This window comes from Dermacentor variabilis, chromosome 5 (genome assembly GCF_050947875.1).
Source record: "Dermacentor variabilis isolate Ectoservices chromosome 5, ASM5094787v1, whole genome shotgun sequence".
Lineage (NCBI taxonomy): Eukaryota > Metazoa > Arthropoda > Arachnida > Ixodida > Ixodidae > Dermacentor > Dermacentor variabilis.
Window position 1 is genome coordinate 109,395,228 of NC_134572.1, and position 26,656 is coordinate 109,421,883.

Here is a 26,656-nt window from a genome sequence, read left to right on the forward strand (position 1 = left end):
TGTGGACAGAGATCTGTCATCAGCTGGAGGTTGATAGCAATACAGTAAAACCTCGTTAAACCGTACCCGCTTAAACAGTAGTTTCGTTTTAAAAGTAGTAAAGTCAAATCCCCGACTGAGCGGCCATTGAACATAATGTGTTTTGTATCCGCATAAACTGTACCAGCTTACTGCGTACGCATCGGTTAAAACGTAGCGTTTGAACTTTTCATCGCGCAAATACGGCGCTGCGCCGTCTCCATCGGGCGGCCCGGCAGAACAACACACCTCAGAGATCGGAACAACGGCCTCCAAGCGCCCTGTGCGTTTGCGCGTGAAGCCACATCAACATCAACATCATTTCGACGCGGTGCCAGAGAGCGTTACGGCGTCGTGCAAGCGAGGACTCGCGTCGTTCCGAAGCTTGGATAAAAAAGACGCCGGGTGCTCAGCATAGAAGAAAAATTAGACATCGTCCGTGCTATCGAACGTGACACGAAGAAGTCGGCGCTGACACGCAACAGGGATCTGCTGTTGACTACTGTGTGTGGCATTTGGAATGCGAAGAAGTTGCTCGGCAGCGCTGCTGCGACCGCGAAGATATGTCGGCTACGAGGTTCGACTTTTCGCCATCGTTGCCTCTGTTGTTGCCGAAGTGTCGACTAGCGACAGTGACGAGGACGACACGGAAAGCGATAGCACGGGCGATTCAGGCCCGACAGTGGCATAAGCTGCGCGTTGCGTCAGCCTCATGAATGCAATCGTCGCGACGACAATATGGGCGCGATAACATAACTCTATTCCAAATGAAAATTATTCCAAAGTCCGGCACCCGTAATGAAAAAGGCGCCCCCGGGACTTCTACAGCACTACTGCGCACGTGCACGGTGAATACGTAACGCCAACGAGGAATCTGCCATGCGAGTGTTTGCCGAGAAGAGGGGGCTGGCTGAAAAGCCGGCACGCAGCTTCAGTAAGTTTGAGGCCGCTGTCGTCGGCGTGCTAGGCCGCCGCGGCATCAAACGAAAATAACGCTTTTGTCGCGCGAAGTGAATAAATACTGCATGTCTTTTCCCCTTTCATCGCACTCTCTCTGAGTTCCGTTTTCGACAGGTAAGTGGGCGATCTCATGCTATTCGGTTAAACAGTACTACCGTTTAGTACGTACCTTTCCCGAGCTCCGGCCAACTACGGTTTAACGAGGTTTCACTGTACTTCGTTTGAAGACTATGCACAGTGTGACAGTGCACTGATTACCCGTGCGGATCTGGAGATTGTTTCCAGTGTTCGTCCTGAACAAGAAGAAGAGTGCGACAAAGAAGAGGCAACTGCCGAGCCAGTTTCAAGCCCTATAACTCTAGCTGAGGTTGTAGGGTACATTGGAAAGTTGAGAGACTTTGTGTCTCAACAGCAAGCTGTGCCAGAAGAAGTGTACAAAAACATTGACTCTTGGGACAGTTTGGTTACTTCCTATGCTTTAAAAAGTACAACTGCAGAAAAAGATTAGATTTTTTTTCTAACTGAGAAAGGCAGCACTATAACTGTTATGAACCTTGTACTTGTTGATACGTACAAGTTCCATTTCACACATTTCTAACACTATGTATGCCATGTCTTTTGCTGCATGAATTGCACTTCAAACTTTTGACTCTGTATGCCATGTCTTATGTTGGTCTAGTGAATATTCAGTTTAGTGAACTTTCAGTTAACTATTTCCTTCGGTCACTTGAAGTTCACTCAAGTGAGAGTTCACTGTATATGGTTTTTCCTCCGTAGACCTAATGCATAAAGTGACACTGTTACCTTGACCCATCGTTATAACCGATATATTGTTATATGTGGTATCGCTCTAAGTGGACTGCACTGTATATGTGTGCCTTTTGCACATATTTCAGTCACGCTTTGCACTAGGGGGCGGGTCCTGTAGTGGTGAAACTTTGGGGGTGCAGGTAGTGCGAGAAAAGAACCCACTGGCATGTACAACCTGAACGACCACAGTAGCTGCTGCTCCCGATATTCCATGGCACCATTACTGGCTGGCCTAAATAAACCATGGCCATGGCGGCTATACCTCTTCGTGCCACCTCTCACAAATGTTTTTAAGTATGAGTTCACCTTGATTGGTATCCGTTGCATTTTGTGTTTGAATCATCCGTGCCAGTTGTCATGCGAGAACTGCAGGTAGCAAAAACCTGGATGTAAAGAAAAATTTGCAAACTTTCTTTGATTTCGTTTTATCCAGATTTAACTGTATTGCAATGCATAGTGTAAATTTGGCAACTGTTTATGTCTTGATATTGCATCTCAAGGATAAGAAAGAGTGTGCAAGCAGTTTGTCTTTTGTTCTATCTACTATTAACATTTCATTGTACTGCCTTATTGTTTGTCTTAAAGTACATGGTGTATAGGATGCCCTTCATTGCTGCTCCTCTCTCTTTCGTTATGCAGAAGAATACGTGCGCTTGGTGATGAAGCGGGATCGGAGTGCTCTCATCCACTGGTGGTATTTTCCCGACAGGTGGGTGGACATTATGCAAAACAGTTGTGATGTAATAGACAGTTTTAGAATAGTGTTTATAATGAAATGTAAAGGCATTATGTACATGAAGAAATAGCAGTCTCACTGCTCATGCTCCGCACATTATTGTATTTCTGCGGTTTTGCACGAGACACCAAACGGTGCCTTGTCCTCTAACCTCTTCCTTCTGTTTGCGTTCCCGTATGTTAAACTAGAAGGGCGCGTTAAGCTACCGCACTTCGTTCTCCAAACCCACTCACTTGAGTGTGCTCAGGCGCATTGGCTTTGGAGCATCGCCTTTGGGACACTAAAGCCAAATACTAAGTCAACTCGTACTGTTTAAATACCATAGCAGAAACCTCGCAGTGGTTGTTTCGTGCCAAGAAAAGACTTAGTTTATGAGAAAATTGCATCTGAAGGGTCCGGATATGTTTTTCGAAATTTAAATCTCCCGCCACCCAGCTTGGGAGTGGTGACGTTGCATATGCCATCACCGCCTTTTGTGGCCGTCAGTGAGTAAAACGGTGCCCGAGAGACGGTGCTATGGTTTTCTGTACAAAACATAAACACGTAGCCATGGAGAAACCTAACCAAGACAGAGCGGTGGATGCTGCCGTAGTGGCTGCAGCTGCTTTTGGTCAAGTGGCGTGGACTGTTCGGGACCCTGCAACTTCACATGGACAGCGAATTCTGTGGTACTTGCAGTTTATGCGAGTTTCGCATGCCAGAAAACCAGTGCTGCACTACGTGGTAACGAAACTACTGAAATGCGAAAACGCGGGGTCGACCGCCCATGTCGTTGTCGAGGGTAATGTCAATGAGTTTCTTTTTCTGAATATGAAATTGAACTGGACAAGCAGCATTTTCTTTCATCTTATAATGCAGTACAATGATGTATTTATAATGAGTGGTTGAGTGCTAGTGACAAAATCTAAATCAGGAGTGCCTTCGTCATCGGGCAAGTACTTGCATGTTTTGTGGGAGTCTCTAATCATGCCTGGCATTTACCTCAGTTTCTCAATTACTAAGGCTCTGTTCACGATAATATTTACGTGTTAGAGATTCGCAAGCACTGATCTACCACTTCAGCTTGACCTAATGTTTGCCTTTAGTGTCCCTTTAACAGCGATTTTAGCTGACTGCACCCAGAACGACTGCACCCGGCAACACCAATGTGTCATATGACGAGTGTTGGTTTTCATTTCATTTCATTTGCTTTGCGAACATGGCACCACTGACAGGCTGCTGCAGTTCTTGATTGACGATGACGAGCTTAAAGAACCCAATGTGCAACGGCGGAGGCAGCAACAGCGGTTTACATTTGTGATGGAAACTGTTTGCGCTGCAATCATAGGTACCAAACCACAAATACTATCCGCTCCACGGTATGCTGCCTGCACTAATTCATTGCAGGTCGCAAGAGCCTCATAATTCGATGCATTCAGAATTATGTGGCCAACTAACGAATGACTATTTGGTTGACAGGCAGAAGTCGTTCAGTCATTTCCCTCTTCTGCGCGAAACAAGAGTGCAAACTCAAAACCAAACGGCACGTGCAGTGCACGAACTGCGCCTTGAAAAGGTGAAAGTGCAAGGCGTGTGGAAACATGTCATGTTGCTGGAAGCCATAGCAGGCGTGAACTCCTGTGCACCGCCTCCCAGGATGGAGTGCATAGAGCGCGCTCTCTTATCGTGCACCATAAGTCGCTCTCAGAAGTCACTTAGAGCGCGCTCAAACTCTTGACTCAATGGACAAAGTCTTGAAGGTAGTAGACTCAGTGTAACGTCCCGCAAAGCTGCTTGTGTCTATTGTACGTAAGGCAACAAGCGCTATTCTAAAGCTGTCTGTTAAAGGAACACTGAAAGAAAAAAGGCTGTATTAATAATTAACCCTTCTACAAGCCCCCTCCCCCCCCCCCCCCCCCCCCCCAAAAAAAAAAAAAGTCTTGCCCTGAAAAGAAGCTTAACTCAGGAAAGACGCCAATGAAAGACTGGTGTCAATCCCCTTGAAGTTCCTGCACTAGCTCGCTGTGATATTACGGATTTTGACGGTGTCTGCACTGGCCAGTAATGACGGACTACATTGCACTCTGATACTATAACCAAAGACTGAACTTTGCAAGCTTCACAAACTTTTACTTAGCCTCAGTAGCTCAGATATGAAAGGAATGCTTTGAAATTTGTGACATCACGCTGTTGTACCCGGTGATGTGGTTTCTGCACTAAATGTAAACAATGAAACTGCGACATTCATTTTCTCTTATAATAATAGATCTGTTACTGTGAAATTTTTGACAGCAATTTTGACAGAGTACGTTATCAAAGTCCAGACTGCTTTTAGCATTTCGCTTGAGTGCCCCAACAAATCTGCTTTTCCTGCAGCAGAATCATTCGGAACCGTTTATATTTGCATCAGTCTTTCTCCCTGTAGACTGAAACAGCTGTTGTCCCTTATATTATTCGAATGGAACAAACATTCGACAACTTCAAATAGTGATTCCTTGAATTGAATAGCAAAGACTCTTTGATTCATATTTAAAATTTCAAATATTCCAACACCCCTAAAATTTAGTTACCTTAACTGAAATCTAGAAATAATAAAAAGAGAAATGAAATTGGATGAAAAGATAACTTACCGCAGGTAGGAGCCAAACGTGCACCTTCCACATTACGCGTGCAATGCTTTGATTGCACGCGTAATGACGCGTAATGCTTTGATGACAGCTGCCGTGGCAGCTGTCATCATGTCCACTTTTTGGGGCATTTGTGTAGGTGTACGGTGTAGAAGATCAGCTCTGGGAGTGCCAACCAGCACCACTCGTGACACTAGCTGTGTTGTTTAGCATACCTTATCCAGCAGTTCTGGGATTCGACCCTTTGATGTGCTTTGGTCTTTCTGTCTGCAGCTTTGACACCTGGGTGTCTGGCCTGGACATTGACATGGAACCTGACTCACCTCAGACCCACACTGGACCATATGAGGTGGGTGCTGTCATTGATTCATGCACTCGAGAAGATACCGTATTTACTTGCATAATGATTGCACCCCTGAATTTTGTCATCAAAATTCAATTTCTTTTCTTTCCCATGTAATGATCACACCCTTGTCGCTGCGATATGTAGTGTGCCAAGTCTAGCCAATGATGATCGTGCTTACCATCTGTCGAATGCTACGCAAACGACTCTTGAATACCAAGAGTCCATACACCCCACATTCTTAAAGGGACACTAAAGTGAAAGATGATTTCTTCTGCATGAATAAACTACCGTTTTACAACACCAAAAACACCACTCTTACAGCGATAAGACGTTTGGTAAGCCAGAAAAAGCGCAAGAACGAAATATGGGGGGCGACGCCTACTTAAGTTCCCGCACTTGGGGGCTGTGACGTCTTGCATTTTGATGGCATCTTCTAGGGCCTACTAATTATATATAGCGGTACAGATAGACTACATTGTGTTCTAAAGGAACCAAATATTAAACATGGCAAGTTTCGAGAACCTTTATTCAGCCAACGCAGCCCAAATGCGAAAACATACTTTGGTAACCCTGATGTCACTTTGACGTACCGGCGCTGGGGTTTCGGCGCGAAATTCAAATACTGATACTTGGACCTTCATTTTTTCATCTAATAATCAAACTATCTTTTTTAAATGACTGCCTGCAGAGTTCTCAAACAATGCTTCATTAGTCTAAACTGATTTATTGTTTCGCTTTAGTGTCCCTTTAAACAGATGCCTCATTTCATTCCTTTCATCACTTTCCGTACTTCCATGGAAAAAAAAAAAGAAGCTACAACCAAACTTGCCTCAGCTTTATTATTTGTAGGCTTCATAATGGTTTTGGTCAACAACAACATGCCTCTTGATTCTTCTCGTCTGCACTCGTGGACACGCAACAAATCGCGAGCGGAAACGATAGTGGCCACATTTACACTGATACGTTAGACGTGTACCCTATTCATACGCCAACGCTTGTAACACAGCTAAGATATTCACCCACCCTTAGCGGAAATGTGCCGCATTAGGATAGCAGGGAAGACAAATGCCGCAGTTTCTGCAGCATGCCCGCCATGTGTCTTTATGTCACTAGCAGCTAAGTGCGCCCATCTCTGTTTCTGTCCCCTCAAAGTGGACATGGCTATGTTATTGTCGCAAACTTGCCAATATGAACGATATTATTCATTACTGATACGGAATGAACTATTTCAATGTGTGTAATGTACTCACGAGAAGAAAAATGACCGATCGGCACTGTTCGGCTTGCTCCCCCGGCCGCCATTTTTGTTTTGGTGTCCTGCACCGACAGTGGCAGCCGCCTGCACGTCATCCCGCAGCAAATGCGGGATGAAACATGAAAATGTTTCTTTTCGTGGGAAATTTACCCCCATGTAATGATCGCACCTCTGAATTTGTGTCAAGTTTTTTGACAAAAAAAGTGCAATCATTATGCGAGTAAATACGGTATTGTGATAGGCTGGCCAATCTAAAAGGGCATTTTCATTTTCTTTCTTTCTTCCCTTTTTTTTTTGTCTGTTTAAGGCAGAGACGGGATGAAAGTCCAGAAAAGCTGCCCAGTAATGTAAAGCAGCGATATGGTGCAGCAAACGTTGCTCTGTTTACTGCGGTATCGGTTGGAGTAAACATACACAGTTGCGATTGAGCAGTCTCTTTTTGAGAAGGAAAAGAATATTGTAAAAATCCATGTATAATACGAACCCGCATATAGTACGAGGTGAAATTTCTGGGACGCAAAATGGAAGGAAAAAAAGTTTTATCCGTGTATAATTTGAGTTAGGAAAACTCTAGGAAAGCATTTATTTAAATTGCACTCCGCACTTCAATCAAGTCTTCCTCAGCTGCGCTCTCATAGTTCTTCGTAGGACATATCTTTCCAGAGGTACTCGTCCTCTGTACCATCGAGCGCGTTCGAGATGCGGCATTTCTTGAATGCCTCTTGAAGGTCCTGTTGTATGCTGGCCCATGTGTCCACAATCCACTTGCATAGCATGGCTGACAAAGCCCGCTTCAGCTGCCCGGTTGGCAAGCTCATTAACTTGCCTGCATAACCTCCATGCTCAACAGCTGGATGCGCAGCTCACTGTTGGCATACGAACTCTGTCAGGGCGAGTTCGATTTCCGGGAATGTCCCACTCTTCGGGCCGCGAACGCTTCTTCGTGTTCTGCAGCACACGAAAAGGGCTTCCTTCTGTTGACGCCATCCGTGAATGCTTCCCTCATTGACGCCAAACTGCCGCCCAGCCTCACTGTTGCCGATATCCGGTGCGGTTTAAATAACCTTTCTCTAGAAAGCAGCCGAGTACTGTTTTCGTGGTCCGAACATCTTGGTCCTTCAATGTGGAATAAAAAAGATGCACTTTGCGAAGCGTGGTTTGCACGTGTGCTGCCAAAGTGTGCACTCAACAATAAACAAATGATGCTGCAGTCACGCAGCAGTGATGAAACCAAGCTGTAGCCACGCAGCAATAACGAATTTAAGCCATAGCCATGTAGCAATAATGAAACCGAAACTTCTAGCCCAAATTTCGGACTGAAATTTTTGTGCGTATCCGCATATAGTACGAGGGGAAAATTTGGGATGCTAATAATAGAAAAAAAAACCATGTTCTATGCTGTTTTTACGTTATGTTATTCAATGATGACCCTAGTTAGCATCATCTTCAGTTGTGAAGGTGGTGTTCCCCAGTGGTAAAATTGAGTGGCACTCTTTTCTTCCTTGTCTTTCCTATCCTGCTGTTCACTTGCCACTGGCTCGTAAGTTCTTTCACCTCGGTGCTGGATTATGGTCAATTAGCCTAATGGGGCCTCAATCAATCATTGCATTTGGCTGTCTAATGGCAGCCGCCAGATGCAGTATTCTGTGGTGTAGCATTAGCAGTGTGCCTGGGAGGCAGAATTTTCAACTCAATCTGTGGGTTTAGAGTCAAATCCTCGCGAGACACTTTGACATCTTTATAAACTTTCTGTTCAGGGTTGACGTTTATGAATCGCTTAACGAAAGGTGCCCTTTCTCTTTTGTTCCATGTTGCACAATTGTTGATTTGCTTGCTGCAAAATTCATTCATTCTACAATTGATTTCCATATGGCAACCACTGTTATGCATTTGCATTCAGACAGTGGAAGATTCTCACTTGAATAAACTTCCTTACTCAGGTCAATGCCAAATGGCTCGTCGATTTGGATGAGTACAACGAATGGATGAATGAGGAAGATTATGAGGTCGAGACAGATGCTATGGTGAGTGTGACCACCCCCTGTAATTGTCTGTGCCTTCTAATTCTGTTGCTCTGCAACTGTTACAAGTGCATAGGTTTTTAATAAGAATGTGCTTGCATGTCTCCGCATGTGAAAGGCAACTTACAGCACAATTATGTCGCTTTTACCGCGAACTAATGTCGATGTTAGTGATATCCCAAGTGTTTAATGTTCAAATCAAGTGAAACAATATTGGAGTTTCTGCACTTCTTTTTTTTTTTTTTTACTAGAAGTCAACACATGTTAACTTCAAGTGGAAGAAAAGTTGTGGTCAGCTAGATAAATTATTTCCGTCTCCACAACCATATGAAGCCAGCATACAATGAAGCCAGAAAAATATAGGAAAAATGTACTTTCCTTTTTTTAAATGTGTAAAGTTAATTGTAAATAAGGGCTAAATTAGCAGCAGTTTTTATATTCTTGCTAAAGGAAAATTTTTTGCTGCTGGGAGACTAACTGACCATGATGCTTGTAGTGGCATAGTGTCCATTTGTCCAGTGGTGCTCGAGACCATGGCAGCAAATGTGGAACATCTTGAATTTCAACTGCAGGTGTCATGTAGTGTGGGATCTTGGGAGCAGGCAACCAGCCAACAAACCCCCATATGCTATAGCTCAAGACACAAATGCTGCCATAGTTGAGGCCCTTCTTTGCATTAAGCGAGAGAACCACGGGTTCCGATTTTTCTCGTGAACCTGCTTGTACTACATTTGGCTATGTTGTATCAGATATCAGTGCGAGTCCAGCTTGCCAAATGTCTCGTGTTTAGTTAGTGGTTTCTTAGGCATTGATGGTCTTCCTTTTTTTACTTCCAGGGCCGCAGGCGGTCTCCCAGGGGAAAGTACACTTTGGATGAGGTGAGCTTGGTGTTGAAACATGGTGAAGTGATATACTAGGAACACATAGTCTAAATTGAACACAAAGAAGAGAGAGAGAGAAAGAAATACAAATATGAAAAGGAGCGACCAGGAATAAAAGGATAACAGCAATAAGGCCATTGACTTTGCCACATGTATGAGAGAGCTCCTGTCCTTGGGATTTATTAGAAGCACTGTACACTTAAAATATTATAGGTGCTTGGCGTCGCGGGCCATTTTGTGTGAGCATGCTATCTGTTAGTGAAGTTGCAATTTTGCCTTTTGTTGTCCTTGAGTTGTTTACCTTGGAATATTCTGTCTTACCGTATTTACTCGAATCTAGGCCAGGCCTGATTCTAAGCCGACCCTCAAAAGTCCCAAGCCAGAAAAAGAAAAACAGCTTACTTCGAATGTAGGCCAAACAAAAAAGTGAGGACAGCGTTCACAAATTGAAAGCGGCATTTATTGAATGATGAGCATGCTGAGCTGATTTTGCATTATCATCGCTGCTAGCCTCGTCGCTATCTTCCTTATCGCTGTCATCTTTAAACAGTGCACTATCTTCAAACAGTAAATGCCATCCTCGTTGCGGCGCACTAAAAAAACATCTCCCATTGTCCCCTCCAGCGACGGACATTTTTCTCATTGATGCCGATGTCCCACCTGGCTTGAACGTTTGACGATGCCTCTGCAGCTAGCACAACTTTTCGTTTGAAAGCGGCACTGTAGCGGGATCACCTCTTCTGTGCCATTACAATAATGCCGCGCTGCATGCCAATACCAGCTCCGATACAACACTGCTCAAAGTGGCGACGTCACTCGTGTACTTCGATTGGCTACTGGCGTGGCTTGTAGTGGCTGCGATACTGACTTTTCTAGATGGCACTAACTATGCAGCATATTTATCAATTTCAATTAAAAAAAACTGGCGCGTTTTTTAAAAACCTCAAATCTAAGCAGACCCTAGAGTTTGGTATATGATTATTTGAAAAAAACTGTCGTTCTAGATTTGAATAAATACGGTACATAGCCATGTTATTCTCCGCTCTCTTATCTGGTACATATGCCACATCCTGTGCAATTAACTTTTCAGTTTGTACTGTAAAAACTGGAATATGCAGGTTGATGCAAAATGTAGGTAAACTCCTGGCTTTGAGGGGAATAAAGCTAAAAAAAAAAAAGAAAGGAGATTCTTCAATGCATTCAACTACAGAACATACTTTATTGGGTCAATATGAGGGATGGAAATGCTGCACCAATTGCGCCATCTTGTGCCAAACCATCACAATGCGCCAGCGTGCGCAAAAACACTATTTTTGAGTGAAGTTGCCAAATTTAGCAGGATGCACGTGCTTGTTCAGTGGCAACCGCACAACCCTTGAACATGTGTTGGCCACTGCTTAGCTCTGCTGCAGTCCAAGCCTAAGCAATCTGTTTCAGCGTTGGTGTGTTTGGTAGCGTAATTGTAACTAGGCCACAAGAAAATGAAAACCGTTTTATGCTACACAGTGCATTACGAATTTTTTATTTTGCGCATATGTGGACCAGCTAAAGATTATAACTGGCACTTATTTCATGGGGCATTTGAAAAGGAAAGCCGTGCTGAATGAGTAAGGTCATACAGTCTGCTCAGTGTGTAGCTCATCAGTTTCAGCATTTGATATTGCGCCCTATTGGTGCATTTGTGTCGATTAATGGGCGAATGCCGTGCGTGTGACGTCCTAAATCTGTTTTGCACATGTACCATGTCCGTTTACTGGGATGATAGTGAGGCACGCTGACAAATTATTTGCTTGCTTTCACCTTGGTCACAAATATTCAATGGCAACTACAATCGTCACTCAGATTCGCACTCAGGCTACACTATTTTCTGCGCAGCCATGCCACACAAAATCGGGCTCTTGCCACCGCAGAATGTAAGCCAAGGATTTAATGTTTCATATTTAGTTAACCTTAGCAGCGAGATTATGGTCATAATAAACGTTCTCCAAAACGGCAAAACTCCGAAATTGGATTCGCGCCAACGATGTTCACAACACAACTTGCGCAGATCGAGTAAAAAAATTTTGGTAAACCATCGCTCAGCGTATAATATGTAGGTTGACATTTTACAAGTATACTGGCTTTTATGACGTCGGTGGCAGAACCGTGAATAAGCCCGAATAATCGAACTTATTCAAAATATTGGTCAACGATGCAGGCAGGAAAGCCAGTAAACATTTTTAATCCCTTTGTTGTTTTCAAAAATATCTTAGTCCTTTTTCTCAGCAAGTGATGTGAAATGCCGGCAAAGGTACAGTGACCAGTACATCACTTTACATTTATTCTGCGGTATTCTACTATTTTGACTGAAGGTCACCAAGAATTAAAAATTGCCAGTGGGCACTACGCAAATGGTGTTCACTGTACCTTGATGGGTGTTGTTTGTCGTGGCCACTGTGAATATTTCTCGTTCATTCTGCACGTATGGTGGCTGCACCCAGCTGTTAGCCCTTTCGGCACACCCCGCGGAGAGAGAGGAATGACTGCATAGCCTGATGATGACGCTAGAGATTGTGCCGGGAATATCTGAAAAGGCCCCGCCCAGCGTGTCACACAGTAGAAATGAATGCACTATTTATTTGCACGTGCAGCAGCGAGAAAGGCCAGCTTTGCTCGATGACGTATTCCACGTTGGAGTTTCAAACTGCCGCGGCGAATGAGTGCCGAACTGGGCGGAAAGCGCTCGTCCTATTTCCTTCCACTCCGTCCTCGTCTTGTTCGCGCTGTTGCCATTATGAATGTGTACCAACTTGCCCAACTTTCCACTTTAATAAAGGAAAGCGGTGTACTCTGTGCACAACCGTCTGGTATTTTTCGGTTTCAGAGATGTATCTAGTTCGTTATATCCATTGGCAGGGCAGTTTCACTTCATTAAAACAAGGTTTTAAAAACATGGATCTCTATGAGGATTTCAAGGGGAATTTCATCTACTTCGTTATGTCCACTATTTTTTTATATCCCATTTGATGATAACGAGGTTCGAGTGTACTAGTAAATTTTGTGGTGCTATTATCATTTGGAATTACATGGCGGATATTTGTTTTGAAGATCATTGACAGGTAGCAGCACTCTAAGGCATTCGGCGATTGCAAGTTCTTTTAGCTAGATAGTAAATCAAATTCCATTAACTGAAAAAACAGCCCTTTGCCTGTTCATTATTTTCACCCACGATGCTCTTGAAAACATAAATTTTTTTTTCTGGTGGCAGTCAAGTGTGTGACTTTAATTGACCCATGCTTAGCTAGTGTGTTGTGAGTGTACCTGCTGCAACATGGGTTGTTGCTTTGTTTTCCAATCATAGCTGCTCTCAGGAGAAGGAGAGAAACGCGACCGAAAAGGCATCAAGAAACGAAAGAGGTCTCCGTCCCCTCCCCTGGACAAGCGGAAGCGCAAGGGGTGAGTCCCTGCTCTCTGAATGTATGCGCACTGGAGGCAAAGTTAGGGTTGCCGGCCGTCCTGAATTTAACGGGGCAATCCCGAATTTCGAATAAATGCCCATGGTCCCGACTTGACACAGTCAGGACGACCAATTGCCCCGACTTTAGCTTTTTTTCCCCCCTTTGTCTTTAGTTGTATTGTAATAAAGTAGGTTTGGTTTTCTTCATGGCTTTAGTGCTGATGTGGGCCCTAACCCTTCGCAGCACCTCTATCTACACCGGTAGCTGCATTAGCCAGGTAGCCACTGCAGCCTTTTTAACGTAAATTGAGGCATGGTAGGGCAAAGTAAATTTGTGCTTCATTGTTGCATGTACCGACTGGCAACTCCTGGCACTGACCAAGTCTGTTATCACCACTGCACTCTGAACCCCCCCCCCCCCCCCCATCTCTTCCACCTCCTCCCGAAAGACTAAAAGCTTAAAGACTGGAACTACTAAAAGATGTACCCAGTGAGGACCAAGATTGTAGCTGGCATCTATGGGACCGTTACCTTGTTTTCAAATGTCCATTGACCGAGAGGTGGACCTGTGCATATGCTCATCGAGGTGACAATTTTTTTAAAATAAAGTACAGCATAAAATGACAGATGGGGAAGCTTTTAAGAACAGTTTCTTATTAACAACAAAAAACATGGCTGCTCTTTTTCTGTTGGCCTGCTGGACTTTTCTTGTACGTGCCTAAGTATGGCGTTAACCTTTCTGCTTGTACAGAGGGCGCAGCCCGGCCATGGGTAAAAAACGCTCATTCCGCGATGACGAATCTGACGACCTGACTAAAGACATGGAGGAGCCCTCCCCCGAGCCCAGTCTTCAGGAGGTCTCCATTCCCCGAAGCAGTGAGTCCATTTTGCATCATAACATACAGATTGATAAAACGTTTTTTAAGTGAAAAGCCTATCTTCATTCTCAAGGGAAAATCGTGTGCTCGCCTAATTTAAGAAGAGAAAAATTTTTGGCAATGCCTTTTACGACTCATACTTTCGAGCTTTATAAAAAACTTCACATGTTCCTAGCGCTGCTGAAAATATTTTTTTTGCAGTAGTGTTTAACAGAAAGACTTCTTGCTTTAAATAGATAGTCCTCAATTTTTTTCAAAGAAATCGCTGATAGTCGAGCACCAAGGTTGGGACAGTTGGCCTGGAATGACCCGCATATATACCCACACAAAATATTTTTTTCTCGCTTTACAGTCACCCTAGAAAAATTACGGTAAATTTTTTTCAAAATAAGTCCCTAAGAAAAATTGGAATCTGCAATAAAAAAATCTACCCTGGGCGGTTGCATATGGCGAAAAAAATCGACCCTCAAAGGGTTAAAAGTCAGCTTTGATGCAGTAGAGGTGCGTTATAAAGTCAGGCATATGCAGTGTATTGCAGTGAAGCATACCATAAATGGAAATGGGCCACTGTCACGAGATGCAGTATGTATTCTTTAATTACTCACGTGTGCATTTGCCGCCTCCTGTCACAGTATGGGCACCAATACTCCTAATAAGGGTACTGGCAGGCATTTAGAGCTATCTCGGATGTGCCTGTGACCATTTGAGTCCCTGGGGGCAGTAAAAAGCATGCATTCATTTTTTCTGACGTTTTCGCGGCACCAGGCAATCCCGAAAAAATCCCGAAAAATTTTATGTTGATTGTATTCGGCGATGGCCAATTTCAGGAGTGAAGCAACAAATGTTTAGTCCCCTAGAAATGTATGGTCACTAGCCGGGGACCATCGGTCGGGATCAAATTAACCAGGGTCGAATAAATAAATGGAAGCCTACAGAACTGAAGTTTGAATCAAAACGAATACCAAATAGCATAATATGCAATTGACTATAGTAATGTCTCAAATATTTACACAAGCCTAGTTTGTACTCTAGCTGCGCTGGCAATGTTGTAATGTGGCAGAATGGAAAACACTCATGTGCTCTACTTTGGGGTTGGCCTTTAAAGAACCCCATGGGGTCAAAACTAATCCGGTTTCCACTGTTGCAAAGGTGCTCTTGAGTTCCTGGGTGTAGTACTGGCTCAGCAGTCGAGTGCTTGACCAGCAGCTCAGAGGGCCCAGGAAGAGATGAAGTAATGTAATGAACAACAAAATGTTTAATTGCAATGCAACATTAAGAGTGGTCAGCTTGAAAAGCCACTCAATGAAAAGAGAAAGTGAAGGCTCAAAGCTCTGTGCCTAATTCTGGATGATGCTGATTCAAGATCAGCTCCGTCCTCTTATAACTTTCTGGTTCTTATAATTTCTTATAACTTTCGTCTAGAAGAGGGAGGAAACGGACTTCCATCAGTACATGGTCGACTTGTACGGACTTGTTGCCACTGGCCTGGCACCATTCGTTGAGTTATGGAGAAAGAGAGTGCTTCGCTTCCAGTACAGTCGCATACACAGATGCCGACGCTTGCAGGTGCAGTCGTTCATATGTTACGCTTGTTGGAGTTCTTGTCATCTTCAACATCCGTACTGTTGCTGTTGTTTTGGGTGCATATCACCGAATGTTCGTCACAGAGGCGAGCTGCAGCACACCACTAAGGTGGTGTTTTGTTATCGATAATCACGAGCAAGATGTTAAGCTCAATGGTGATGAACACAGAAGCAGCTCATGGGACTGCATGCAACAACACCAAGCGCCTGTCCGTCTCAACTGTCCCACACTTGATCACGCACGAGATGCAGATGTGCAGTATTTCGGCCCCATAAAAGACAAGGCATAAGCAGTGATACGTGACTTCCCATTCATACCATGTCCAATAGGAACCATGGCTGTGTCCATGTCCCCTACCCTGACATCTCATAGCCTATGGATTCCTTTGGGATGTTAAACACCATGAACCAATTAATCAACATTGTAGACCCTCATATGCAGAAAAGAAAATGTACTGCGAATCTCAAAGCACCACACTGATCTTAATAACTCGGCTGTCAGGGCAGTTCGTAGAGAACGACGAATGAAATTGCTGGCCAAGAGCACAATATTGGACAGCATGCTTTTGTCACTTCCGAAGTAAGCATATTTTTGTTGTTTGATGTTCTCCAGGTGAATGGTACTTTTTCTTGCTTGTCTTGGGCACAGCAACTGTTATGTCCATCTTAACAAAAACACCAGTGCAAAAAAGACGTAGACCAGCAATGAAACGACAAACACTAGCGCTGGTCAAAACTGAAAGCTGGGTGAGTTGGTGTGGTTCCATCTTAACCATCCCAGCGAGAATCGGGACCCTCCCTCCACATATAACGAGATCATAAAGCACTTTTATCTAGACCGCAGAATATACAGCACACCTCACAATAAGCTCACCAGGCCTCAAGCCCTGACGTTCAGAATGCTTCAAACAAACACGTACCCCACGCAGAACAGACTACACCACTACAAGCCTGACCTATATAAAACATCATATTGCGAAAATTGCCATAGCACACTAGACGTACATCACTTGCTCTGGCCGTGTGGTCGGACCCACGCAAACAAGGATCAAGACTCCGCCAGGCTACAAGACGCATTACGCAGCACGGACCTGGCGGAGCAGCTCTGGGCCGTCCAGCGAGCCCACGATGCGGCCAGGGAGTTACAACTCCCGGTCCCAACGTGGGAGTAGCCCGCTCTATGGGACCTTGCGCCCCGTAGCTCGCAGGACCTTTCTATAAAGTTACTCCATCCATCCATCCATCCATCTTAACAAAACACCAGCGTGGAAAAGATGCAGGGGAGCAAAGAATGCCCATGTTTGTCATTTTTTTGCTTGTCTATGTCTTTATTGCGCTGGTTTTTTGTCAAGACGGAACCACACAAACTCGCCCAGATTTCAGTTTTGGTGAACTGTTATGTGTTGTTGCAACTGCACCTTAAGCAGCAAATGTTGCGAGAATCATGCTCTTCATACACCCATCCTGAGCAATGTGTTTCATCTGTTGAGCCGTTGACGTATTTATTGCATGGTTTTTTGCAGCTGTGACACAGAAATGTTTTCTTGCCGAGTGGTTGTCATAGCACCAGTAGAACTTGTCTGTTCATAAGACTGTTTAGAGCCTACCACATATTTGGTTGTGAGTTAGGTCTTTTAGTTTCCAAAAGTTGTGTTGCACATCCTTCAGCTGCCTTTCCCTCCCCTCTTCCATCCGTGCTCTCGCCTGCAGACCCAAATCAACGTAGCAGCAAGGACAGTGAGCTGCAGCCAGTCAAAGGAGGTACCCTCATAGACCTGGATGGGGCTGACATGGATGACAAGGTGCGAATACTCGATGTCGGAACCTTGGCTGGGAGGCTGAAAGGATGTTTGTTAGCCACCCTCCTGCCTTTCCTTTTTTCATTTATCTTTTGCTTGAGCTCACATAAGATCTCGTGTCACCTAGAACATCATTCTGATGCTCAATTTTAGGTCCTGCGATGTTAGACAAAAAGAAGAAAAAAAAGCTGCACGCCTTCGCGGCACACGCAGCACAGTCACAGTGGAAGATGATGGAGCAGCTCCATAGCAGCTCCATTTTCAGCAGCACGCACTAGAAGGTCTTCACAGCCAAATCTCTTTGTGTCGTTTTCATGAAAACAAACTGAACGGTCCGCCGGGCGTCAACGGCGAGCTGTGGTTTGTGCTGCTTTCTGCACACTGGTCTGCTTGAGCCTGACATTCCCTGGTTGCAGCTGCGCATGCAGCTCAACGATACACGTCTTCAGCAGTGGTTCGTACCTTGCGAGGAGGTGCCATAACATGTACCGAAGAGTAAACACAGGTGTCGAGACTACGTAGCACACAAGTCACATTCCTTGATGCTTGGCACGATACGATGCAACTGCACTGCAAAGTTTGCATGTATGCAGCGTGCATCTCGCATTGCATGACAATTGGCACAATACGATGCTGCTGCTGCTAATGATAATTTATTGGCATACCCTTTGAAATAGGGTGGTGTCAAATAGACACCTAGCCTGCTTGACTTAATCAGGTACGCATACATGTTTTTTATTCTGGTATTTTGGTATACATCTCCTTAACACTTTCCTGTCTGCGGGAAAATAGGCAGTTTTTGGGTTGTCTAGTAAATGATTTTTTTACTGCTACCACAAATACTTTATATTAGAATGTATAGTATCAATTTGTATATTAGAATGTATAGTATCAATTTGTAGAAGAAGGATTGTGCCTTCTAATGATATTATTTTCAAGCAAATATTTGTTAACAGCTCTTAGAAAAAATTATTTAATAAAAGAATTTGCTAGAAAACAAGAAAACTCCATAAAAACATTGGTCCTTCTTCGCACCAAGAGAACATAAAAAAAATTTCAAGATATGCGTTTTGAACAGAAAGGCTATATGCAACATTCCTGCAAATGTAAGCTTTCTATCTGTATAAGTTCTTTATATACCAAGGAAAATGTTAGCCCTAGTGGCTATCGTGCTTGTGCGGCGGCTCTTAACAAACTGCTGCACAAGCATTCTGATGCAGACTCATCAGAATCCATTGAAATTCGCTGTTTGATAAAACCTCCCACGATGAAAAAAAGAAACATGAAACCAAACCTAGAAAAATAGTTCCTCTTTTATGCACTGGATGGCACTAGCTGTCCAAAAGCACCCCAAGCGTGTCAAAATTTGAACTTGCACCATCGATAACAGGCTATCGATAGGAATAGGTGTGGACAGGAAAGTGTTAATCTTCTTTTTATTCCTCAGAGCTTCTCTACCTACCTTGTACCTATCTGCCTTCTCGATCTACCTATGCAACTGCAATGCAAAGTGTGCATGTATTGTTGCCATGCGACACGCATCTCGCATCACATGACTCCTCGCGTGCGTATATGGCATGTTTCCACAGCAGCCAGCAAGCACTGGCATAGTGCTGTCGTAGAGTAGCTGACTCCTGTGCAGAGGTCCCGGGTTCAATTCCAGTGGGAACTGCTTTTTTTTTTTGTCTTTTTCTCATTTCTGGCGATAGCTGCGACGGACACTGGTGGCAGACAACATGGCCAACCAAAATGGCTATTGAAATGAGCCCATAACAGCTTACACTGTAAAAGATTGTTTATGTGATGAAAATGTGGGAATCCAGTGCCAGGTCAAACTCAGTATCATCATGGTGAACAAAGCTATTGCGTGTGTCTGCATCTGCGACACAAGACACTGGTCTTGTGTCGCAGATGCAAACAGAGAGCTTGTCTTTGTCATGGGTTGTCTTGGTGCCACATTGATGCTTATGTTGCGAGGTGGTGCATTCTCAAGTAAACAATCCATGTGGTCTTCGAGAACAGTTTCAAGCTTGCACTGTTTGTCGACTGAGACACATTGTTAAAGCTTTGTTTCTGGAGTACCTTTCTTCATCAACTTTGCTCAATGGTGTTGGTGTATCTGATGCCATGTTTTGGAATCATTATTGCTCTAGTAGCTTATTTCCTGAAACTGATTTGCGTATATTGATGAATGCACTATTGGTTCTCTATTTATGTGGCCCACAGCTCATTGGTTCCCCCTCACTTGTATGCTGTCTAGAGAGCATTTGTTTAGGGGCTGTGTCCTAAAAGATCACTTTTGCATACACCTTGGTGTCGTTCAGCAACTGGCATATTGTTGTGCTCCTACCAGATGTATTCTCTGAAGCTCCCTTAAAGTCAGCATGCATGGCATGCTCACTTAAGCATGCAAAATGCCAAATGCTGAAGTGTAAATTCAGAGTGGGATCTGAGCAATTCACTGGGCATGTTGAACAAGCATCAACAGTAGTGCTTCAGGGTGTCTACCAACCGGGAAAACCGGGAATTCTCAGGGATTTTTAGTAGTCTGGAAAAACTCAGGGAAAACTCAGGGAATTTGTGCCTCTATTAGGGAAAATTAGCTGTAATTTTATTGAAAGGGTCAAAAGTCGCGATAATTCTGGCTCGAGCAACAGACAGGAATCGTAATGAATCGTCTTTGACGTCCTGTCGTCGGCTGGAGGAGTTGCCAGCGTAGAGTCAGCGACCGACTTTCCGCATTCCCAATAATTTGGACGGCTTCGCGGCACCACCACGTAACCTATAGAGTCAATGTATCGGAACTTCTGAAATTTCGGACGCAAGAACTCTTTGCCGTTCGATTTTCCGGACGTTCTGCTTGACCGCAGGTCCGAAGCGGCATTAATCGAAGCCACCACCGCTGCCATTTGGATTACCTCGCCGCCTCGAACCAGCACTATCGTACGCAGATCCGCTGGCAGCCGTCGCCACCACTGCGGCAACGCTACGCCTAGCTGCTTCGACGTTCGCTATTAAGCTTCTTGCCGTTATGTGCCGTGTTTCTTCATTTCACCACTGTCAGCAATAATTTTAGCTTCGAAGCTCGGAAAGCACAACGCATTCCATAATGCTGGTTCCTGAAAGGTAGTTTCGCCTCAATATAGTGTTGTGGCGCGGTGAAGTATTAGCAAACATATTGCGGTGAAGCTTAACAAGCGCAGGAAGGGGCAATCGTCACGGGATGCAGTATGTATTCCTTAATTTTACACGCGTGCACCCGCCCTCTCCTGTCGCAGTAGGAGCACCGCTATGCCTAATAAGTGTACTGACAGGCATTCGAAGTTTTTTCAGACGTGCCTGTGTCGATTTGAGCCCTTAAGAGCAGTAAAAGACATGCATTTATTTTTTCGGACTGCCTGATTTTTCGGAAGTTTTCACGGCCCCTGGGGGGTCCGAAGAATTGGATGTTGACTGCAAACTGACCAAGAGTATGCTTCAAATGGTCCGTAATGCGAACGCGCGAGAAAAGGTGCACGAGTACACAAAGGACCGACGCATTGAGGAATGAACGGGGAATGAAGTATGCGAGGGCTTCTTTGAAGGAGCCTGAGCTCAAAAAACACTCTTGGCTGACGCCGAGGTGCAGGTGTCCCTCATACAAACTAAAATAAACTCTTTAAAGCAGTGAAACACAACACTGAGGCGTCGTGTGCGGGCTGAGAGTATGTCAGGACAGTTGAGGTTGACTTACGAGCTGTTGAGAGAGAATCTCTATTGGGACAAAATTCGGGCCTCATACCACTGAGCTTGCTATCAGATAGTATAAATAGCTCATATTTGCTTCTGTATGCATCTCCTTTATATTTGTATTTGAGAATGTCTGACTCGATTTGCAATTTCTTTCAGACATTTTATTTGCTGTGCAATTTACTAGCCCCTCCCTTCTATTCTTTTTTTGAGTAACATAAACACTACTCCTTAGTATTCAAACTGGATTCAAGCCGGTTCATTTTAAAAAGAATTTTCATATGCTTACTAAGGAGTGACAGCATCAGGCGATATGGTTCCAGCCCATCTTGACATAAAACATAGTTCTGCATCACTCAGGGAAGTTCGCAAAGGCACTCAGGGAAAACCTGGAAAACTCAGGGAATTTGGAAATGTCAACTTGGTAGACACCCTGTGCTTGTCCCGTCTGCCTAGCCTTCTGTTAGTCCCGTTTATTGCACTTCACCATAGTCAAATAAGCCCCAGTAGCGATCAAAGCTCTCCTCTTTGCTCCCATTTAGAAACTGCCATCAGACTATCGTATGTACTCGAGGTTGATGCACCCTCGATTGTGACACCTACAGAATTTTTCATGGCCGTAACGAAAAATGCATTCCCCTTAATTGCGCTCACCCCCCGACGTTCCTACTTAAAAAAAAATGCAGAATGCAATATCCTTGATTGTTCCCTCACCAAATTTTTAGGGTAAGAGAAAGAAACAAGGATTTGTGTTTGCATTAAAAATGAAAATTCATTGCATCCGAGCCCCAGTAGACCGTATGTCACTTGTTGGGTGCCAGCTGGAGGGGCTGTCAAATGACAAACTTGAGATGCTTGCAAGAACTTCCGGCACCCACAGTGCGACAAAGCACGGCCGTCAAGATTGGGAGGAGGGATTCAAGTTGGGAGTGATGGGATTTGAGGGCGCAACCTATTGCACTTTTGGTTATTTACTCAATTCTGATGCGAATGTCATGTTTCAGTGAATTTTTCCAGGAAAAAATGTACTTTAGAATAGCATAAATATGATGTTTGTGCTTTACAAAAATGGAGGCATGACCAACCATCCCGGAAACAGAAATCAATTAAAAGGGGGCGGGGCGGGGGTGCAAGACTTGTTTGTTGATCTCTGCTAGTGTCCTTGAGCAGCAGTTAATTTGTTAGATCATCTGATTGATGTTCTGTCATGTTCTGTCATCTGGCAATGTTCTGTCGATGAAACTCTCCCAGGTCTGCTTCTGCTGTTTCTGCCTTCTCAGAACACAGTCTCAGGCCTTTGACAGTTTACTTGAGGTGCATGGTTCCTAAAAGGAGTTGTATAACTTGTTCCAGGGTGACAGAGACAAGGGCTCCCGACCAGGCAGCCCGAATGGTGTGGGCAAGAGCGAGAAAGCTGAAGCTCACGATGACAATGTCACCGAGCAGGCAAACCACATCATCATCCCCAGCTATGCAGCCTGGTTTGACTACAACAGGTGAGTGCTGTCGTGCTTTGGGTTCTAGGGTGAAGTCCTGAATGTTCTGCTAATAGGGATGGAGATATGAGCAGGGTTGTGAAAAAGCAACCTTAGTTCTTGGTCAGTGACTGTAAACATTGCATACCTCAAGGTGTCAGTCAAACAGAAGAGTGGCATTTGGCGCTCACAGAGCATAAAACTTACTTTACAACTAGGGTGATAGAGCTGGCTTCATCTGGCATGCACAGTTTTCCAGCTCCACTTTCAATGTTCATGTGCAAGTGGAGCTGGAAAACTGCGCCTAGTAAATGCTGTAGTGAATGGAGAAGTCTTTGTTTCTTGTTTATGATGGGCGTGGCAGTGGTCGGTTTGGACAGGAAAGCCATCTTGCAAAGCATTTGTTGATGCATGAAGTTAATTCTGTTGAATGTCAGCGTGTTTTCTGTATATGTTATGCTATGCATTCTCCCTGCAGCCTCAGTGTTCAGTAATTGCTGTATGTAAGAGATAATTTGATATTACCAGGATCAATATTATTTGTATGACAACTGTCAACTGGAATATTTACTAAGCTTGATGCTAAGGTACCAAGCCAGTACTATCTTCATGACTGCTCATATGGGGGATAAAATAAATATAATGGGATCTAAACAGTTCTCTTGTTGTAAAACCTCTGTTTTGTATTCTTATGCCTTATGTTAGTGCTGGCAGCTTGAAATGCTTTTCTTTTTCCCTAATGCCTCTGGGTTCTCTTATTTTTTGTATTTTCAGTATTCATGCAATTGAAAGGCGGGCCCTGCCAGAGTTTTTCAATGCCAAGAACAAGTCCAAGACTCCTGAAGTGTATGTCTCTTGCACAATATATCGCCTTGTGTTGGGTGTACTCCTCACTTCCTTTGATTTTGTTCTCTGCACGAATAATTCTCTGCACGAATAAAGCCATTGTTGGCTATGAAATAAAAGATGAAATAAAACCTATGAAATAAAAGATGTATTTATGAATGCCCTTCTGCAAAGCAGATCAGAAGCACAAAATACTGATAACGTCCTTGGAAGCACTGTTTTAGCTAACTGAAAATTTTATCAGGACATTTATAATCAATATGTAATTGTTTTGCAGCTACATTGCGTACCGCAACTTCATGATCGACACATACCGGCTCAACCCAACGGAGTACCTGACAGTCACTGCATGCCGGAGGAATCTGGCGGGAGATGTTTGTGCCATCATGAGGTGAGTGGCTCAGGAAAACATGCTCATAAAGTGCACTTAAAAACGGAAGGTTCTTTTTTTTAAAGGTTTTTGGGGGTAGATGTTCTAATTTATCAGTGATTCATTTGCTCAGCTGCTGCATTTTGTCCCTTATGCATTACCACAAATTCTTGTAGAAGCACCAAAGAACAATGCGTCACTTGTCAAGATAAGGAGGGGGAGTATCAATAGTGCTATGCCTCGGTGTACACTCGGAGAGCATATATTATGATTGCAACTAACACTTCGAGCAAGCCAGCTAGCTATAGTTCACATCACTGAGGGTACCCTCAGAGGGAATAATGCGCTAGGTAAATAGGGGCTTCCAACTTATCAGCTGGGGATGCGGGTGGTCGCGGCGACTGCCACGAAAAAAAAAGGTTGGCTAACCACATGCGGCAAAACAGCAGCGGCAGCAAGGACTTCCAGACTCGCTGCTTGCTGGTGACCAAAGGGACTCTGGCAATGTCCGAGGGATCTCACGTTACACACCCGGTGGTGCTGATAGCCCTTGTGATTCCCGTGCGCCGCCCGCGGAAGGAAGGTTTCCCCTTTCCCCAACCTGCTTGGCGCATGTGCGCCTGACACAATGTTTGCTGCCTGTGCAACGGTCATGGGACCCGAGGATTCCCACACACTGTAAGTGGATAAAGTATCCCTTCAAAACTCGTTTTTCATTCATTTACTGGAAAGAGGTTTAATTGGTGAAGTAAACAAATGCCAGCCTTGCCTTCTTTGAATTTTGGGCCAAAAACCTCTGCAACAGTACATTGAGGGGAGGTCGCAGATTCCAAAGTAACATGTCATAGTGGGGCTGTTCTGGTGCTACAAAAATCTTGCTAGGTTGAGTCTTTGGCTAATTTGGAATGCAGTGCAGTTATTTACGGATGAACAGTTGAGCAGACCCAAATTTTATGACACTTCAATGAGCTGGTGCTGCAATTTCAGGATCTCGTCACCGCCCATATTTTGTTTTTCGCATTTCTTTCACGTTAGCGAACATCATCTCACAGCAAGAGTGGTCATTTCATTATTGCAGAAGTGTAAATTATAATAATGCAGTTTAACTCTCCTGGTTAGGGTAGGGGGACTGCGGAAAAAGCTCCAGACTACAAAACAATTTTGTCGCTGTGTATTGGACACTTTATACAGCACAGCCACCGCTGACGCTTTACTATTTACACTTTCCTGTGCAGTGAAGCACTCCCATTGCAGCGGTTTACTGTGATAGTGTCTACTGTACTAGTGACAGGAACGATGCAATGTCTGTGGTAGCTGTCGGGGAATTGAATAATTTTGTTAAAAAGAGGGTTTTAGAGGTTTATGTGCTCGTGAATAAAGGCATTGTTGTTTCTCTTTGCATGGCAGGGTTCATGCATTCCTGGAGCAGTGGGGTCTGGTGAACTACCAGGTGGATGCAGAGAGCCGCCCAAGCCCCATGGGTCCCCCATCAACATCGCACTTCCATGTGCTGGCTGACACCCCCTCGGGACTGCAGCCACTCAACCCTCCCAGGACTCAGCAGGTGAGGAGGGCCTTGTTTTTTTGTTGCCTATTTGGTGTGTGCACCTGTTTGCTTAAGAATGTCTTTCTGTGTTACAAATACTCTGTCAGAGTATTGCATTGTGATGTCTCGGAGTAGGCACTGCAAAGGAAAAAAAAAAAAAGAAGGGTAACAAAATTAAGCAATTGTGGGATAAGATGCATAAAGATGGTGTGGTATCGGGTTTTAAGCAAACAAAGGCTATCCAGAGCAGATTGAAGTGAAAGAAATGTAGTGAAATTCCATGCAAAATAAGTTACGAATGACTGGTGCATGCATGTTTGCAAGAATGCACAGGTTCTTGTACAAAAATATGCCAGTGCTATGGTGTTTCGCAGAAAATTTGATAAAACATCTGAGGCAACCTTTAGAGCTTGTTTCACTGCTTGAAGAAGCGGCGCAAAGTGCCATCACATCAATGTATACTGAAGAAATGTAGAGCACATTTTCATGTGGTTTTCGTACAATGGCTAACTGTTCTTTCTCAGATTATGAGCGACTATAAACCAGTACATACAGCTCAAAACTTATAAATAAGATTATGTTAATACAGCAAACAATTATCAGTTTTTATTCTTTTAATCTGTGAGTTGACATTCAAATAATTTGGAGAATGTTCTCAATACATGAAAGCTTGAAATAATTTTTAACTTTACTGTATAGAGTGGACAAGACTGTTGCAGACCAGGTATTGTGTGGGAGTGTGTAAAGGGGTTTTCATTGGGCTGGCTTTAATGGTGTTTGCCAATTGTCTTGAGCCACTGGCTGAGCTGGCATGGTATGTTCACATGGGTGGCTCCAGCCTTCAGCAGCGCAGCAGATGCTGAACCTGGATAAGGCCAAGGAGGAGGGTGGCCCCGGCAAGGACGAAGGAGGGGGCATCCCGGCCCGTGGAGGCTCTGCGAATGCCACGACGACCATCGGTGGCGACGCTCTGGGCCTCAAGATGGACCAGTATGCCAAGAAGCAGGCGTACCTCCGCCACAAAGCGGCTGCAACAGTGTCGCGTGAGTGGACCGAACAGGAGACCCTGCTGCTATTGGAAGCCCTGGAGATGTATCGCGAGGACTGGAACAAGGTGTGTGAGCATGTGGGCAGTCGTACCCAGGACGAGTGCATCCTGCACTTCCTCAGGCTGCCCATTGAGGACCCCTACCTGGACGACCCCGCCGCGGGAGGAGGTGCCCTGGGTGCGTCCCTCCTATCTCTACCATCTTTCCGGGAAGGCTGTCGGGGCTGAATGATGTGCAGTACAGTTCACTTGTTAACTCTCTGTGCTGCTGCCAGTGTAGTTGTCGCTAGGAAACATACCTCCAAGTGAGAAC

At 44.4% G+C, this 26,656-nt stretch overlaps 1 protein-coding gene across 5 annotated transcripts in view; it reads left to right on the plus strand.

Moving 5' to 3' along the window:
- Positions 1 to 26,656, plus strand: part of mor (SWI/SNF- related protein mor) — a 73,128-nt gene that overhangs the window by 13,056 nt on the left and 33,416 nt on the right. For all 5 annotated transcript variants that reach the window (XM_075693276.1, XM_075693277.1, XM_075693278.1 and 2 more), the window contains exons 6-17: positions 2,428 to 2,497; positions 5,404 to 5,479; positions 8,672 to 8,755; positions 9,589 to 9,630; positions 12,974 to 13,068; positions 13,821 to 13,945; positions 17,241 to 17,332; positions 22,412 to 22,554; positions 23,308 to 23,379; positions 23,657 to 23,770; positions 25,157 to 25,313; positions 26,134 to 26,521. In XM_075693276.1, coding sequence (XP_075549391.1) covers positions 2,428 to 2,497; positions 5,404 to 5,479; positions 8,672 to 8,755; positions 9,589 to 9,630; positions 12,974 to 13,068; positions 13,821 to 13,945; positions 17,241 to 17,332; positions 22,412 to 22,554; positions 23,308 to 23,379; positions 23,657 to 23,770; positions 25,157 to 25,313; positions 26,134 to 26,521 — 1,458 coding nt within the window. The remainder of the gene's footprint in view (positions 1 to 2,427; positions 2,498 to 5,403; positions 5,480 to 8,671; positions 8,756 to 9,588; positions 9,631 to 12,973; positions 13,069 to 13,820; positions 13,946 to 17,240; positions 17,333 to 22,411; positions 22,555 to 23,307; positions 23,380 to 23,656; positions 23,771 to 25,156; positions 25,314 to 26,133; positions 26,522 to 26,656) is intronic.